Source organism: Paralichthys olivaceus, chromosome 3, assembly GCF_024713975.1.
Source record: "Paralichthys olivaceus isolate ysfri-2021 chromosome 3, ASM2471397v2, whole genome shotgun sequence".
Classification (NCBI taxonomy): Eukaryota; Metazoa; Chordata; class Actinopteri; order Pleuronectiformes; family Paralichthyidae; genus Paralichthys; species Paralichthys olivaceus.
Window position 1 is genome coordinate 9,195,571 of NC_091095.1, and position 15,313 is coordinate 9,210,883.

General features: G+C 40.3%; 1 protein-coding gene across 7 annotated transcripts in view; it reads right to left on the reverse strand.

The window, feature by feature from the left end:
- The window catches only part of camsap2a (calmodulin regulated spectrin-associated protein family, member 2a), a 44,215-nt gene extending 29,078 nt beyond the window's left edge, over positions 1–15,137 (reverse strand). For 2 of the 7 annotated variants that reach the window (XM_069521860.1, XM_069521858.1), the window contains exons 1-2: positions 13,986–15,136; positions 9,803–10,062 (exon numbers count right to left, since the gene is read on the reverse strand). In XM_069521860.1, coding sequence (XP_069377961.1) covers positions 9,803–10,062; positions 13,986–14,106 — 381 coding nt within the window. In that variant the 5' untranslated portion in view covers positions 14,107–15,136. Of the gene's footprint in view, positions 1–9,802; positions 10,063–13,985 lie in introns of all 7 variants that reach the window. The other 5 variants (XM_069521862.1, XM_020098545.2, XM_020098546.2 and 2 more) reach the window with 3 other exon arrangements.
- Positions 15,138–15,313: the final 176 nt, after the last annotated feature.

The following is a 15,313-nucleotide window of genomic DNA, read 5'->3' on the forward strand; positions in this document are numbered from 1 at the left end:
TATTCTTTAGTTTTAGGGTTATCTTGCAGAAAAACAAACTTTGTCATTGGTTGTTATTCATCTTCCACATGATCTCTATCAAGCTAAAAGTTCAACTTGCACGTGTCACAGACATGTGGAAGGTCAGACATGTTGGTGTGTTTGACCTAAGATCTGTATCAATCTAAATGAAGTTACAGATTTTGTCCCCAGCGTCATCCTTATTACATTGTGCAACATATCTTTCTTTAGATAAAAACAGGATGCACAATGATGAAAAGACATAGGAGGCTAATAACGAGGAAGAAAGGTAAACTCAGACAGGAGATCACTCCCTCCAGCAGTCAGTCTTTGCTCTCTCTAACTCTGTTGCAAACCAGAGACTGTTTTCTACATGATTTGATTTGCTCAGTCCTAGACAGACATGTACACTCCCTCCTGCGCTCTGTGGTCGACTGGCACTGCCAACTACTAACCTCAGCACATCGTGGGGTGCCAAAGCCTTTTCCTACGCTGCACCCAAACTTTAGATTTTTGATTCACTTCCATCTCACATGTGTAAACTGGACTCCATTACAAAACTCAAAACTGCTTTTAAACCCATCACTTATTTACTCATCTGCATCAACTGCATTTTACTTTATAATTTAAAAACGTTCTACTCTTGCATATTGTGCATATTTTAGATTTTTTTTGTATTATTGTCATTGCAGACAATAACTGATGAGCTTTTTTCTTGCTCGCCTATTTTCTAAGTCTAGTTTTGTTTATTTTACTGCTAACTCATTAGCGATGCTAACTAGCTATGTAACATCATGCATCTGGTGCAATGTTATGAAAGGCAAATTAAAGCAGCAGCAAATGCATGATTTGCATAAAAACATTATTCCACTGCAGCCAAATACAGAGGTACAATCAAAGCCTCTCAGATCTAGTTAGGGAGACAATCAATAACTTTAGTCTGCAGTGTAAAATATAAAGTAATATTAAGATTCATGTGGAAATCTTTGAGTAAAATATAACATTGCCTTAACTGCATCGTGGTGATATGTGTATATAGTGTGAAAACCTGGTGATCTGTGTGTTTTACTTCTTAGTAGCTCCCTCTGTTCGTCTCTATGGTCCTGTGAATCTAGCATGTACCACCCAGGAATCAGATGACTAAATATTTATACTGGGGCAGCGGCTTTTCCATGAGCTAATCCAATTAGAATAATTCTTTGAAGATGATGCACAGCACCACGGCAAAATAAAAACGCACCATTCAGTAGAGATTTCTCTCTTATTGTGAAAGGGGAAGCTGGAGTAGCTGGTGAAGTGTTTGATTGTCTCTTGAAGAATTCATGTTCAGAAGGTGAGCTCTCCTGTGTGTGATCCCTTTATGCTTTCTTTGTTAGTATGACAGAACAAACAGCAACACAGCTGACGTCGTGCTGTTCGACATCTGGGGAAAAAAACACACGACAACCAGGGATGCTGAAAAGATTTTCTTCCATAACAGCTGATAAGTATAAATGCTTCCACAGCTCTGACATGAATTTCCTGCACAACACACCATTAGCTTAATGCTTAATTTCCACTATCTCTGATTTGGCAACCCAGCAACAAACCAACCCCATTTAATGATACACTGTCAAGATGTTTCCCATTGGCCTTCATTTAGTCTGTCCAAACACTGTAAAACAATATCCTCACAAACTACACACGAGCTAATAGCCTCACTTATTGGTTTCCAGAGCACGGCTACAAATCTGCCCTGTATTTCAACAAGGATATGATCATCTCCAGGCAAGAACAATTTCAAAGAAGGCCACTGAGGGACCATCTGAAATCATCCGATGCCTCTTTTGCAATAAGGCAGTTTCCTCCGTGTTTTCTCATGACGTCATGTTTTTAACCTTTATTTCTGTCGAGCACAAGCTTCCCTTCAGCATCACTTTACCTCACACCCATATAGCTGCTCGTATCTCCATATATCTCGGAGCATGCACACCACAACCTCTGTCTTCCTCCGCTGGCCAATGAGCAGCTCCACTGGAGCGCTCTGGGATTAAATGTCTTGCTCTGGGGTATCTAGACAACTGTAAGAGTCCGGTTTATTATTTTTTTCCAAGACTCAAATAATGCTCTGTATGGCAACTTTCTAATTTTAGGATTATTTTCGAACCTTTTGTTCCTGCTTTTTATCACATGCTGGCTTTGTAGACTATCTGTTAACTATTAAATCTATTAAATTATTAGGTATTTTATCAGGTCAGGAGGATTCAAACAACTATGGACACAAAGGCACAAAAACCCAAAATCTACACTATTTTTTTTTCTGTCTACGCGGTTTGCATTCGTAAATCTCATATTGATTTCTCCGGAGGTTAGAAGATGCTCATCCACAGTCGATATCCTGTTTTTTATTGTTCAGTTACAAAGCTGGATCTCAGTATTTCCATCCGGGGAAATAGACAAACACGCTCCATCTTTAATATGACTCCTTAGCGACAAAGGAGAGGTGAAAATCCGATGTAGAAGCCTAATTTAACATCGCACAAAGGAAGTGCAAATACAAAGCACTGTGACCTACAAAAGACAGCGTGTGATGCATTTCACCTCACTGTTGTGAATTAAATGAACTCTCAGCTTTCGGCTGCTTGTTGAAGCCTGAACCAGGTGGAACATGCACAATACTCACATCTGCATCATTACTGTAAAGGATCTGTGAGTTTTTTTCTTAGTGAAATCATTAAAACAAACACAGACTTAATTCCACTGATGGATTACAGTAAAAACATTTCGATGGCTCTGTTGGGTTGTGGCTAATAATCAACCTTGGATAATTGCACTGGGAGGATGTGGCTTCATTTATTATTAATCATGATCCCCAAAGTTTTAAAGATTCTTTGATCGGGATAAAGTGGGAGCAGAGAAAAGGTATAACCTGAACATGTTTCAAACCAGCTGTCTCCTGGACCTCCTCAGGACAAACACAGAGACAGTGAATCAACATTATCTCAGGAGTGATGCAATATTGAAACGCAGTCTGCTTTTAGCATTACAGCGCTCCTGGCCAGACTCGTGGGCTCGGGCAGAAAAACACAGAATCTGTTCAGCTTCAGGTAACTGTACACCCACTCAGCTGGACATGGAAAAGCACTCAGCTGTCCCACTCTCTGGTGTCTTGAGAAGGTCAACATAAGAACTGTAAAGTTAAAGGAATAAGCAAGAGTTTGAAAGAGAAGTTTCACTTGGTTATAAGCATATATTTGATCTTTATTTTATAATTTCTCTGGATATGCACAGTTGTGCGGGGGTTAGCACTGATGCCTCACAGTAACATGGTCTCCTTCTGTGTACGTGTCTGACTGAGCACTGCTGATGCATGATGTTATGTAGTAAAAACAGATTCATATAGAATTCAATTGAATAGATTGGCCCTTGATACTGGATCGATTTGAGCCCATCAGTATCTCAACATTATAAACTTCCCACTTCATGTGCTTTCTATGACAGTTACTAAAATAATAAATGCTAACATGTTAACATGCTCACACTGACAGTGCTATAAGAAGCAAGGTACTGGATAAACCTATAAAACGTTGTGGGAGAACCAAAGTTGCTATGATTCTTTCTTTGGGAAACAAACTTGGAGCAAATTTCACGGTAATTTATCCAATGGCTGTTGAAATATTTCAAGGACAAAGTGGTGTAACATGCCGTGGTTGTTATTGTGGCTTAACGTCATCAAAGCTAAATTTAAACTAAAATTAAATTAACCATTCAACTAATTATGACTTTTCCCAGTTTGACTTTGGACAAACTCCCCCATTATATGAGGAAACATTTTGGGAGAATAAAACCTTCTTTTCTGTTTCTCCTTTTTAAACAGAGATTTAACATGACTTCTTTCACTGTCTGCCCAGTTGTGAGCTGAAATAAAAAAAAATGCTCTCACATACACAATTGTGCTCATGCCCAGACACACATTTTGGAATGACAAAATACCAACTGTGAGGTCTGGCATGAGTTGTGGGAGTGGAGCTTTTAAGCAGCATACCTTCCCCCTCCGTATGCTCCAAACCCAACCTAGCAATTATATAGAAACCTCAAAGCTAACCTTAGAACACTATCTGAGGACAGGATCGTGGCTACCAGCCAGTGTTGACCTTCCTTGGAGATACGCCTGGACTCCCACACCCTTCCATCGTGTTTGAAACGATCTCATGTGTGGATGGAGGTAGATGAAGGGTGTTTGATTCCAATGTTTGGTTAAATTTAAAGGAAAATGCCCGATTATTACTCGTTAAAAAAATGCTACCATGCTGCAGATTATCTGCAGAGCATTGCCAGATTTGACCTGTCACCAGTTCAGCATCACGGTTGACAATGATTGTGTGAGACATCTGCTCATGAGGAGAGGAAGAGGGAAGATATAAAGTTATTATACATGTGTTTCTATGAACAGTTTTAATTTGAGCACATACCTCTGCCAGGGCCCAACAGTCCCCTTACGAGACCATTTCAATCCGTATAGATCTGCATTATTATTTGGATCTGCACCAAATTGCACACAGTCATAGATATCAGCCCCCTGAATATGCCTGGCTTGTTTCATCAAGATCCATGAATTATTCCCTCGGACATCAAAGAAAGTGTCAAATATTCAATGGGTTCTTTCTTGGCCCATCCTTCCACAAAGTTTCATGGACATCTGATTAGTCGTTTTAGTGTGATCCTGCTCACAAACAAGATAACCTACGTGGTAGAGGTAATAATGCAGCTAATGAATTCTTCTCTCATGGAAGTCAGTTATTTTAAATCATGACTCTGTTGCAAAAATGTGCGTGTTTATGTCACCTTGTTTGTTGTTTTAATTCATATATCAATTTAAAGCACAAGACAAATATTGTAATAGAATACAAATTACTGTTTAATCTAGAAAAAAAATCAAGTAAAAAAAATGATTTAGTGCCATTGCAGCTTCATCAGTCCTTACATTTCTTCAGAATGGCAGAATCAGGTGAATTAAACATTTTCAAAGCTGCAGAGAATAATTTCTCATAAAATCCCTGCTTTAAATCCTATAGAGAAAAGACAGATTTTCTCTGTATAATGAGCTTAAAGTGCTGTCACAAGATCCAAAGATTAAACTTCTGATACTGTTATGTTTCTCCAGCACTAATTAATAACTTAGTTATAGTAGAAGATGAATTTACTTCTTCAGACTGAGTCACAGCAGGCTCTCACCTGCATTTCTATTTCCAGGCCTCACCCCTGAGGGGGTCTCTAGCCTGGATAAGGCTGCTCTGTTTGGGAGATATTGATTCATAAATCTCTTGTGGGTCCTCACCTGGGATCAATATGCCTCAAACCCAGCCAGAAGCTGTTTCCTCCACAAACAAAGCTCACAGACTCTAAAAGTACAAAAAGCTTGAACTAAATAGCCCATAGGGCAGCATTCTTACCCTGTATACAACATTTTACTGCAGAATGAACAATAATGATTCTAGACCGACAAACAACAATCACAAGTTCAGACAAAAAAAACACCAATGTCTACTTTACTCTGCTGCATCAGCTAATTCGAAAAGTTTGATCTAATAAATTTTGCTCTGCAGCGTTTAAAGGCCTCGACACAAACACGCATCCCAAGGAGAGAGAAATCAGTCTGCATAATATAATATAATTCTAGTGAGCACAGAAAGATGCTCTGGACTCAGGACATCACATGACATCTCTAATGTGCTCGCTGCCTAACCATCCATACTGTACTGCCAGGGAGTCGCTGCTGGCGTCGAGCGTAACATACTGGCTGTGACTTCGCCGAGGCCTGCGAGGACAGAAAGTACTTGGATGGGCTTCTCTTCCACCCTGCTGCTTCGGCTCGTCTTTGTTCGAGAGATCAAGAGCAGGGAACAAGAATAAGGACAGAGGAAGCCAGTTTCTGAACCTCATCCTGTACATGTTTGGACGTGTGTCTTTGTGCGTGATGCAGCGTCTTAGAAATGACGTTTGTATGAATCCAGCATTTCAGTGTTCTCCGGCTCAGAGCCTGGCAGTGCTCATTGCTATCACAACCCCCACCACACACACACACAGAGCACGTAGCTGCACGTCCACACTGCACATACAACCTATGCAAGCATAAGCACCCCCACTCTTGCACCCCACCTACACACACACGAACAGCACCCTGCCTACTGGAATGTAACCATGGAAACGGAGCGCCTGCCCAACAGGAGTTGTGATGGAGGCAGCAGAAGGGAGGCAGGCGAACAGGAAGGAGTGTGTTCACCTCCTATTCATCTACGCCATAGATGAGGGGATGAATCCATCTGTCACACAGTGGAACTGAACTGAGGAACAGTCATCTTTAAATCCAGAATGTTTCATATCAATATAATAATGATTATATATCAAAATGCATATGCCACGATAGATTATATTTTTATACTCTTAATAAAATGTTATAATGAATGTGAAAGCATAATAATAACATGTCATTATATGATATATAACATGAAATCAAACATTAGTAGATGTTAAAAGAAATGTATTATGCATTTTCAGGTATGAGGTTATTCATTAATTAACCTGGTCATATTTTTACAGGCCAAACTGGCCCAAACTAATAACTACACATTACAATAATTTTTGTAAAAACAGTGTTTACTATTGAGATGTAAGGCACCTGGGTAGAAAGCCAGCACTGTAGTTCCCTCCATGTCACAATGGTGCTGTCAGGAATTCACTGTATATTTAAATACAATCCATCTAAACCCACTTTTTATTTACTTGTTCACTTTTAAGCAGTTTTGTGGTTTCAAGTTGTGCATTTTCCATTCAGTTTGGTTTTGACATGACAATAAACCTGTAATATGGCTCTGCTAACGTACAGCCACAGAGAGAGAGCCTATATATAACCAATGAGGCAACCAAGAAACCGTCTATATGGTGCTATGTCTCTTACTAGAAATATTCACAGCATACAGATTTACTCATTTATGTAGCTCTGTACTTACTCCACTTAATTACTACAGTGTTTACTACAGCTTTATCAAATATTAAAGCTTTGACATTCAAGCTTTGGCATCTGGGAATAACAGTGATTCCACAATGAGGTCGTAGAAGAAAAGACTTCTAGTATATACAGTATATATGTCTATTTGCTGAACACACAAGTTATATTATTTATTTGATTGCTTCTTGTGTGTTTTCGCAAATTCTTCATCACACAGTTGAACCAGTATGATTGAACAATTAAATCTTTTTGAAAAGCACTTCTACGTGTTGTTACGTTCACAGCGGGGCTACGTGGGCTGTAATGTGTAACACAAGAATAATATTTTCAAATCAGCAGCCCACCACCACATCTCTCTCTGTGAGCACTACAGGTGGAGGACGGTGTCAGCGATACAGAGTGTGCGTAGGCAACCGAGTGGGCGGCGAGCGCAATTTAGTGCCTGCGTCTTCACATGTGGGAACACGTCACATGGCTGAAGACACAGGGACGAGTGGGTAGAAGGGGGACAGAAACAATAGGACTGCAACGTAGAGTGAGTTTGGCAGCCCAGAGAAAATGTCAGTAACTGTGCTTCGTTATAAAAACACATGATGACGGACGAAACGTCAGCAGCAGGCTGAAACTCCCTGGATCTTTCTAAAGTTGCTTATTCTGAACATTACTCTTTATGCAAACTGCTGAGTTAAAAAAAAAAACATGATGCCTTAGCTAAAATGCCAGGAAGCCGCATTTAATTTTGACGCTGCTGGCCCTCTTATCTGGAGCAGCTTACAGTTACAAAGGCAGTTAGCCTCTTTTTTCAATGCTTCAGGAATAAAAACCAGTCATGTTTTTTATTTTGGGAAAAACCTCTTAAGCCATCAAACCACGCACTCTAAATCCTCCAGAAAAAAAAGCATTTATTTGTTGTTTCTGCTCTGCACCACACCCCCACAGAGCTCAGCCTGCATGGACAGTCACCTTATCAGCCAAGCTGGAGGTTGAGACAGTCTCTTAATAATAGGAGCCTACACCTGAGCTGTCATTCCAATGTGTGGCAGGTAAAACACGTGAAACTGTGTCTCATGGCGCTTTACAAGCTCATCACATGCATTAAAAACACTGAAAATGAAGAAATACTGAGATTTCTACGAGCATGATGGGATTGGAATCAGAATCAGGGTTTATTGCCAAACAGGTTTACACATACAAGGAACTTTCTGCGGTGCGTTTGTGTGTAAGCTAAAATGTGAAAATATAAAAGATGGAACAATACAGACATTTTACATTAATTCACATTAAAAAACAGATAATGAATGTGAATTTTTGCATTTTTCATCGTTACTTGTTTCACAGTTTCTGTACGTCCTGATTTCATGCTATGTGCTCTGAATGAAGATGCTTTTAAAGTGCTGCATTGAAAATAGCAAGGATTCAGTTTTGATCTGGGATATGTGTGAAATATCTTAATTAAAGCTGCCCCTGAAATCCATAGCAGACACAGGACCGAAAAAAGAACCACGAGCAACCACTGCTTCTGGAAGGAAGAATTGAAATGGTAAAAAAGTCAAATGAGAGGGAAGGAGAGAAGTGAAATAAGAAAGAAGGTGAGTGAAGGTGAAAAAGAGAAGGAAGGGGTGGGCAAGATTGAGCGGAGAGCGTTAAAAAGGGATTGGAAATGACTGAGGAAGAAGAGAAGCTCAGAGAGCATGGGTGAGGGAAAGATGATGGATGAAGGGCAAGAAGGAGAAAGATAAGTAATAAGAGAGAGCAAAGGGAAAACGAGTGACAAGGAAGACAGACAGAGATTACAGAAGACGTAAAAGGGAGAAAAGAGGGCGTGAGTGTGATGGCAAATGAGTAAGAAGGCAATGAGGCGTGCAGGATATGAGGTTGAAATATTGAATCGCAAAAGGCAGAAAATTAAAAAACCCTCTAGCACCTAATTTTCAAAGTCACAGCAACCTGCTCAGTCAAACACACACACACTGAGTCTGGTTAAATGTGAATAATCGTTACTCAGCTCAGGATTGGAAGAACAAAACTATGAAGCAGTGACATTTACACACATACAAAAATGTATGTATGGCTTTGCTTTAAATTACATAGCAGTAACTTCATTTGTAACACGTGACATGTAAATCCGAACAAAACTTAAATAACTTTTGAATTAGCGTGGAAGGGAAATCAAACCCAGCGAGACTCTACAAACAGACTGCAGGCGTACTGTGTGCTAATCACGTCTCAATTGCAACTCGCTGAAGCAATAAAGCCTCCCATTGAGAATTTGCCTGAAAATAATGAGGGTCCCTCTTTCTGACTCAATAGGCTGCCTACAAAGTCTCCTCTGGGGTGACATCCAGTGCAGAGACAGAGAGATAGACATGGACTATTAGGATAGTGAGAGATGACAGACACACACACACACACACACTGTGCAGGGGAAGCCTTGAGGTTTAACTCGGCTTGTTACTTGAAACATTTTCAGCTTGAATCTCAAGACAGCCTTTGAAATCTGTGGGGTGAATAAGTACAGTAACACCCTCTCTGTGTTGTTTTTAATTGTGTCTCATAGTAGTTTATTGGCTTGTAGCAGTTTTGTATTTCATTTTTTAATTGATCCACATATTATCCACCATTAATGGCAATTTAGAGACTTTTTCTTCTCTATTAAAGTGATGTGTCTTTCGATAGCTGCTTCACACTTGCACTGACCTCTGTACATTTTTCAGAAATTGTCCTGAGGGCCAACACAGTTATTAGTGTTTATCATACCACAATCTTGTAAACAGATTTAAAATATTAAAAAACCTGATCACAAATCTCTCCTACCATTTGCAGAGGCCTCTTTCGAAGGTCTCGCTCGGTGACCAGTCTCTCCTGGTCCGTGACGTAGAGTCCACGCTGTGCCAGCGCCTGGATCACGGCCTCGTGGCCCAGCAGGGGCTTGGAGGCGTCGCTCTTCAGGATGAGGCTGCCGGCCCTGCAGTATAGGTCTGCAGACAGCAGGAGGCTGGTCACAGGAGGCTTCAGGTGCTCTTGCTCATACTGGTCTATGTAGAAGGGATCCTTCAGGTCTGTGGGGATACTGTCTGTATGATGGAGAGGGGAAAAACACGCAATTAGTGTCTTTATTTTGGGGCATGTTGTAATGCCCATCAGCAGTTCAAACAAATAAAGAAGGCGGGGGACACTAGGGGAACATATCTCCACACATGTCCTCAAATACAGACAGTACACTTGACTGTATTTCTTATGTTTCTCCACAGGAAATGTAGAAGTGACGGCCGCTTTGTTCCAAAGAGTTTTATTGGAGATCTTCCCCCTCAGTGCAGATGATTCTCTTACGAAACTTTAATTTGACAGGTCTGCTTCATTTGTTCCTCCCATGCTGCTACGATATCTTGACATACACACGTGTGACTAGATCTCAGCGTTGCTATAGCAACTGCAGCAGAGGTGGAACTCAATCGATTCATCTCTTGTCTGTATATCTGCAACTTCCAGCTCCCTGGGAACCCCCCTCTCACTGCCTGACTCCAAAGAGCCAACCTGCATGTGTGTGCGTGTGTGCGTGTGTGTGTGTGTGTGTGTTTGTGTGTGTGCATGCGCATCTACTAATATATATATATATATTTTTTAGTTAACTTGCTTTTGTCTCGTATCTGCGTTGATGCCGTTTGCTGAGCTGGGAAGCATTTTTGTAAACCACTGCTTGAAAAGAGAGAGTATGGCTTTTGTACAGAATAATGCAAGTCCCTCTTTCTCCACAATGTGATTAAATAGTAATACTTTCAAATTAGATGCTGCACGCGCACGCACACGCACACACACACACACACACACACACACAGTACATCCTCCAGATGCAGAGCTCATCACTGTGTCAGCAGAAGGACAATGAGATACAAATATTAAATTAATAATGCTTGTGTGTGCAGAGAAAACCTTTACATGTGGTGAGCACCAGACACACACACACACACACACACACAAAGTGAATCACCTGCTTAGACTTGACTATTATTAACAAGGTCATCTGCAGAGGTGTGAAACAGAAACGCAGATGACAACAACAGCTATTTAGGATGTATACTTCTATACTTTTCCTGAAGGTCATTGCTCTTAATGGGGTAGTTAATTCTACCCCTCCCCCCTCGTCCTCCACAGGGAGGTCAGAGGTCAGGCTGGGCTACAGATCTACAGCCCTGGAGCTGTTAGTGTGTCTGCCTCCTGCTCAGAGACGACAAATTACATTTTATTTCATGTTGTTTTTCAATCTGCAGGCTTTTCTAATGAACTGTCTCCTCACTCTGCTTCGTGCTGCACATTTATTCTGCTGTCACATTCCAACAACCTGAAACAGCTGTAAACAACGACAAAAGCAGTGTTCACATTAATCCAGACAGAAAACTCAGATTGATTCTATCAAGAAAATGTCATCACCACTTTTTAAAAATTCACATACTTAATTAGGTTTCATTTCAACCGTTATGTGACTTTTACTGTTGTTTCATATTCACAATATTTTAGTTTTCAATTGTTTAACCGAGTAAAACCACAGATGTTTGGAGTGTAAAGTGTAAAGTCTGCAAAGGAATTGTATAGAAATACAGCGAACCACTCTGCTTTCATCATTGAGGTTTCACTTCTGGTCACAATGAATTATTGAGCTCTGCTTATGAAGTGGAGTTCTGTAGTATGTAGAAAATGTGCTGTTTGATAGTATTTCATGGTATTTCCCTGCTGTTCACCTGGCATCTTGCACGTACTTGACTACATACTGATGCACTCCCGCATCTGTGTAAGGAGGAGGATGCATGTGAAGCATTGAGAGCAGTGTAAGGGATCTGGAGATGAGCCAGCGTTCTTTTTTTTTTTTTTTTGCACTCCCTCTCAACCCCTCTCTGTAGGGGCTGCGTTTCTGGAGTCGGCCCATTTCATTTAGTCCTGATTGAAAATACACAGAGGATGTACAAGAGATTTCATTTTTTACTGCGCCGTTACACCACAGCGACAAAGGACATCGGCAGAGTACCATTTTGTTTGAATTGGTGATACAAGCTGAATGGTGATTTCACTGCTGAAAAAAACAGCGAGCAGATACTTACATGACAACTATAGCAATAGGGATTGCAGCAAATAATACAATTAATGAAAAAAACAGTTCCAGAGCACAGAATCTTTATGTTCATGGTTCACCTGAAAAGATGTTTTTGAGTGTAATTATCTGTACTTCTTCATTTATGTCTGGTAGAAAAGAGACTCCCTTGCTTAGATGTTGTGATCTTTTTTACCATCCGCTCTCGAGTGATACATGTAGGAGCTGTTTACCACACGTTGGTTGAGATTCTCTATAAATACATTGTTCATGTTTTTAAAGAAAGTGGGCAAAGCATACAACTACTGACATGACGACTACAGATGAATAATTCTGCCACAGATCAGCCCTGGATAGTTCAAAGCTCCAAATTAAAATGTGCAAAACCCGGCATTGTTAACCTTCGTAAAGAATCACTGTTGGACGATGACTGTAATGCTGTATTGAAAGTGACCTCCCTGCAGCAACAGACTCTGACGCTCGGATTTCTAAAAACCCAGCTTTAGACCCAAATCCTTTTCATTTCAGTGTATGTGGAGCAAGGCCTCACTCATACTGTGTGGTGTCATTTAAACTCAAACTGCTGCTCATTGAGGCTCATTTAATCCAAATTAATACAACCTCTGTGTTCTGCGTACCCTGCTGACAAAGTATTAAACATCCCACGTGTGATGTTTCTAAATTTGCCTTGGATGCAGCACCCTGAAGGTAACATAATTAGGGACGGCTTCAGTTCTACACGGAGAACTCCCTGCTCGCTAAATAGAACGGAACATTTATTGATGACTGGGTTCGATTATAGCAAATTGTTTTTTTCTTTCCTGCTGGGATGATAATATGTATTGTCTGTCCAACAGAAAGCAATGCAGCTCATGAACCACAGAGGAAAAAGGAAAAACACTGTGATAACTCAACAGAGAATAGAAAATACCATATGCTGGATCAATAGCGGCCCTATGTAGTACATGAGGTCTCTAATGCACGTGGAAGTTTAAAGACAGATTTTGGCTCATGAGTGAAGGTTGTTTTTTTTTAAACTCTTACATTATACACTTTGTAAACAACAAAACATTTTACAAATGAAGCCGATCAATTATGTGTTATACCTCCTCACAGTGTTTCCACAACCCAAAAGCAATACAACGATACATATTGGACTTTTGTTATATGACTAATACTTCAATTCAAATTGCGATGATATTGTTTTATTGCCCAGCCCTGGTAGTTAACTCTATTTCAGCTAATCTGGTATGTCACAACACAAACAGTGGTTTGTCTTTTCTCATACTGAAGATAGCAGAGAATGATTTTGGCTCCTGAGAGAAGATTGTGGGTTAGAACTCTTCTCAATTATGTATTATACCTCCTCACAGTGTTTCCAATGCATAAGCAATGTATCACTGCCCAGCCCCCATTGTAAGATTTACTACACTCATATGATCCATTTGTTACAAAAGGTTCTGCTGCCATTTAAATGATGCCACAGATTCATATTATAAAACAAACAAACAACACAATAAACATAAATATCCAATATCAATCCCCCTCTCTTATAATCTGCAGGTATATCTCTGACTCTATTTATATATTATATTTATTATTGGTGTTGTTATAATTACTATCTGCAGCTACTATCATTTATAGAATCATTACATATTTATAAATAGGACTTATTATCTTCATGATAACCAGTCTGAGCTACAATATGATGGTTACACAACAGTTCCTGGTCTCTCCTTTTCTCCCCCTACATCCCTCTCTCCCTCTCTCTTCTCTCCCCTCTTTTTTTCCACTCACCTCTCAGTGCTTGCTCATTGTGGAAACTGGAAACTATTAGATTTCTGATTGATTTTATAAGATAAGATCAAATTGAATACCCATGCAGCCTGCAGGTGAACCAGTCTCGCGCCCTACCTGTGCCGTACGCCTTGGCCACCAGCCACGTGAGGCTGCAGCAGATCTTGGCTCTGGGGAAGTCGTAGTGCTCGAAGGACTTCACAGCCGGAGCCACGAAGCTCCTGTGAACTTCACCCATGATGTTCTGTCCCTGGTTTGTTCACCGTGACGATCCCGTGAATCTAACGCAGCGTCAGAGCATCTCACCGCCGGAATCTGTTTTCTTCGTGGGAAACAATACGTGAAGAGATGCGGAGCTTTTACGCACAGTTGTCCTCACAGGCTCCGCGTAAAAACGCGTCTTTCTTGTGTATTTCTCAGAGTCGTGGACACAATGAGTCGCTCGTCATTGTGTCTTTTTTCTCCTCATCCATTCTGTCCCTGCACCAGAGTAAGACATGGACCGAGGGATCCTTGGGTTCCAGAAGGAAAGCTGCAGTTTAAACCGAATGAAAACAGACTAAGTTCCATTCTGTGGAGTCTGTGGAGACACGCGCGTCCTGTCCTCCATGTCCATGTGTCCCTGTGTGGTTTCAGTCTCTCTCCTGGACAAACCCTCGGTGCCGTGTTGCGGTTTTCCTGCGGCACTGAGGCTCTCCAGACCCCGCACCTTTTGTTGCGTGCTGCGCATGCGCGGGTGATATCTTCAGTTACTGTCGGGAATATTGGCACTTTTAGTTTTTCTTTAATGAATCTGTTTCAACACTAACAACAAACAAAAGAAGCTATCAAACCCTCTCAAAGTGATACATGCTTAATAATAACGTAATAATTACCAAGATATAAATCGCGCCAAACATTGTTCTTGGTTGTATGATATGATATGAGTCTGTTATTACTGTAGTATGTCAACGTCATGTTCATTATCATTATGAAATGTAATGAGAAAGCTGAATGTGTTCTTCTATGTAATATGTGCATACAAATATTCATTTTATATGTATTCTGACATAACAGACTAGTATAGGTCTGGGCAATAAAACAATAGCAATAATTATTGCAATATGATTTGCATTGGTAGCAACACTTTAAGTCCAATACATATCGATATAATGATTTTGCACTGTGCAAGCACAATGGAGTATAATACATAATTAATCTCTATCCACAAAGAAGAGTTTTAAACAAAGATGGCAAAAAAAAACTTTAACTTAAAATAAATAATGTATTACATCACCCAGCCAGAATTTAACTGGACAAACATGAGCAGGATTTAAATTGTATTAATATACCTACTGATTATTGGTACATTTCAAAGATCTGTAATGCATGTGTCTATTATATTGCTTTCATTTCAGAATAATGTAATCCTCACGTATATTTTACAGATTCTCTTCTCTTCCCAA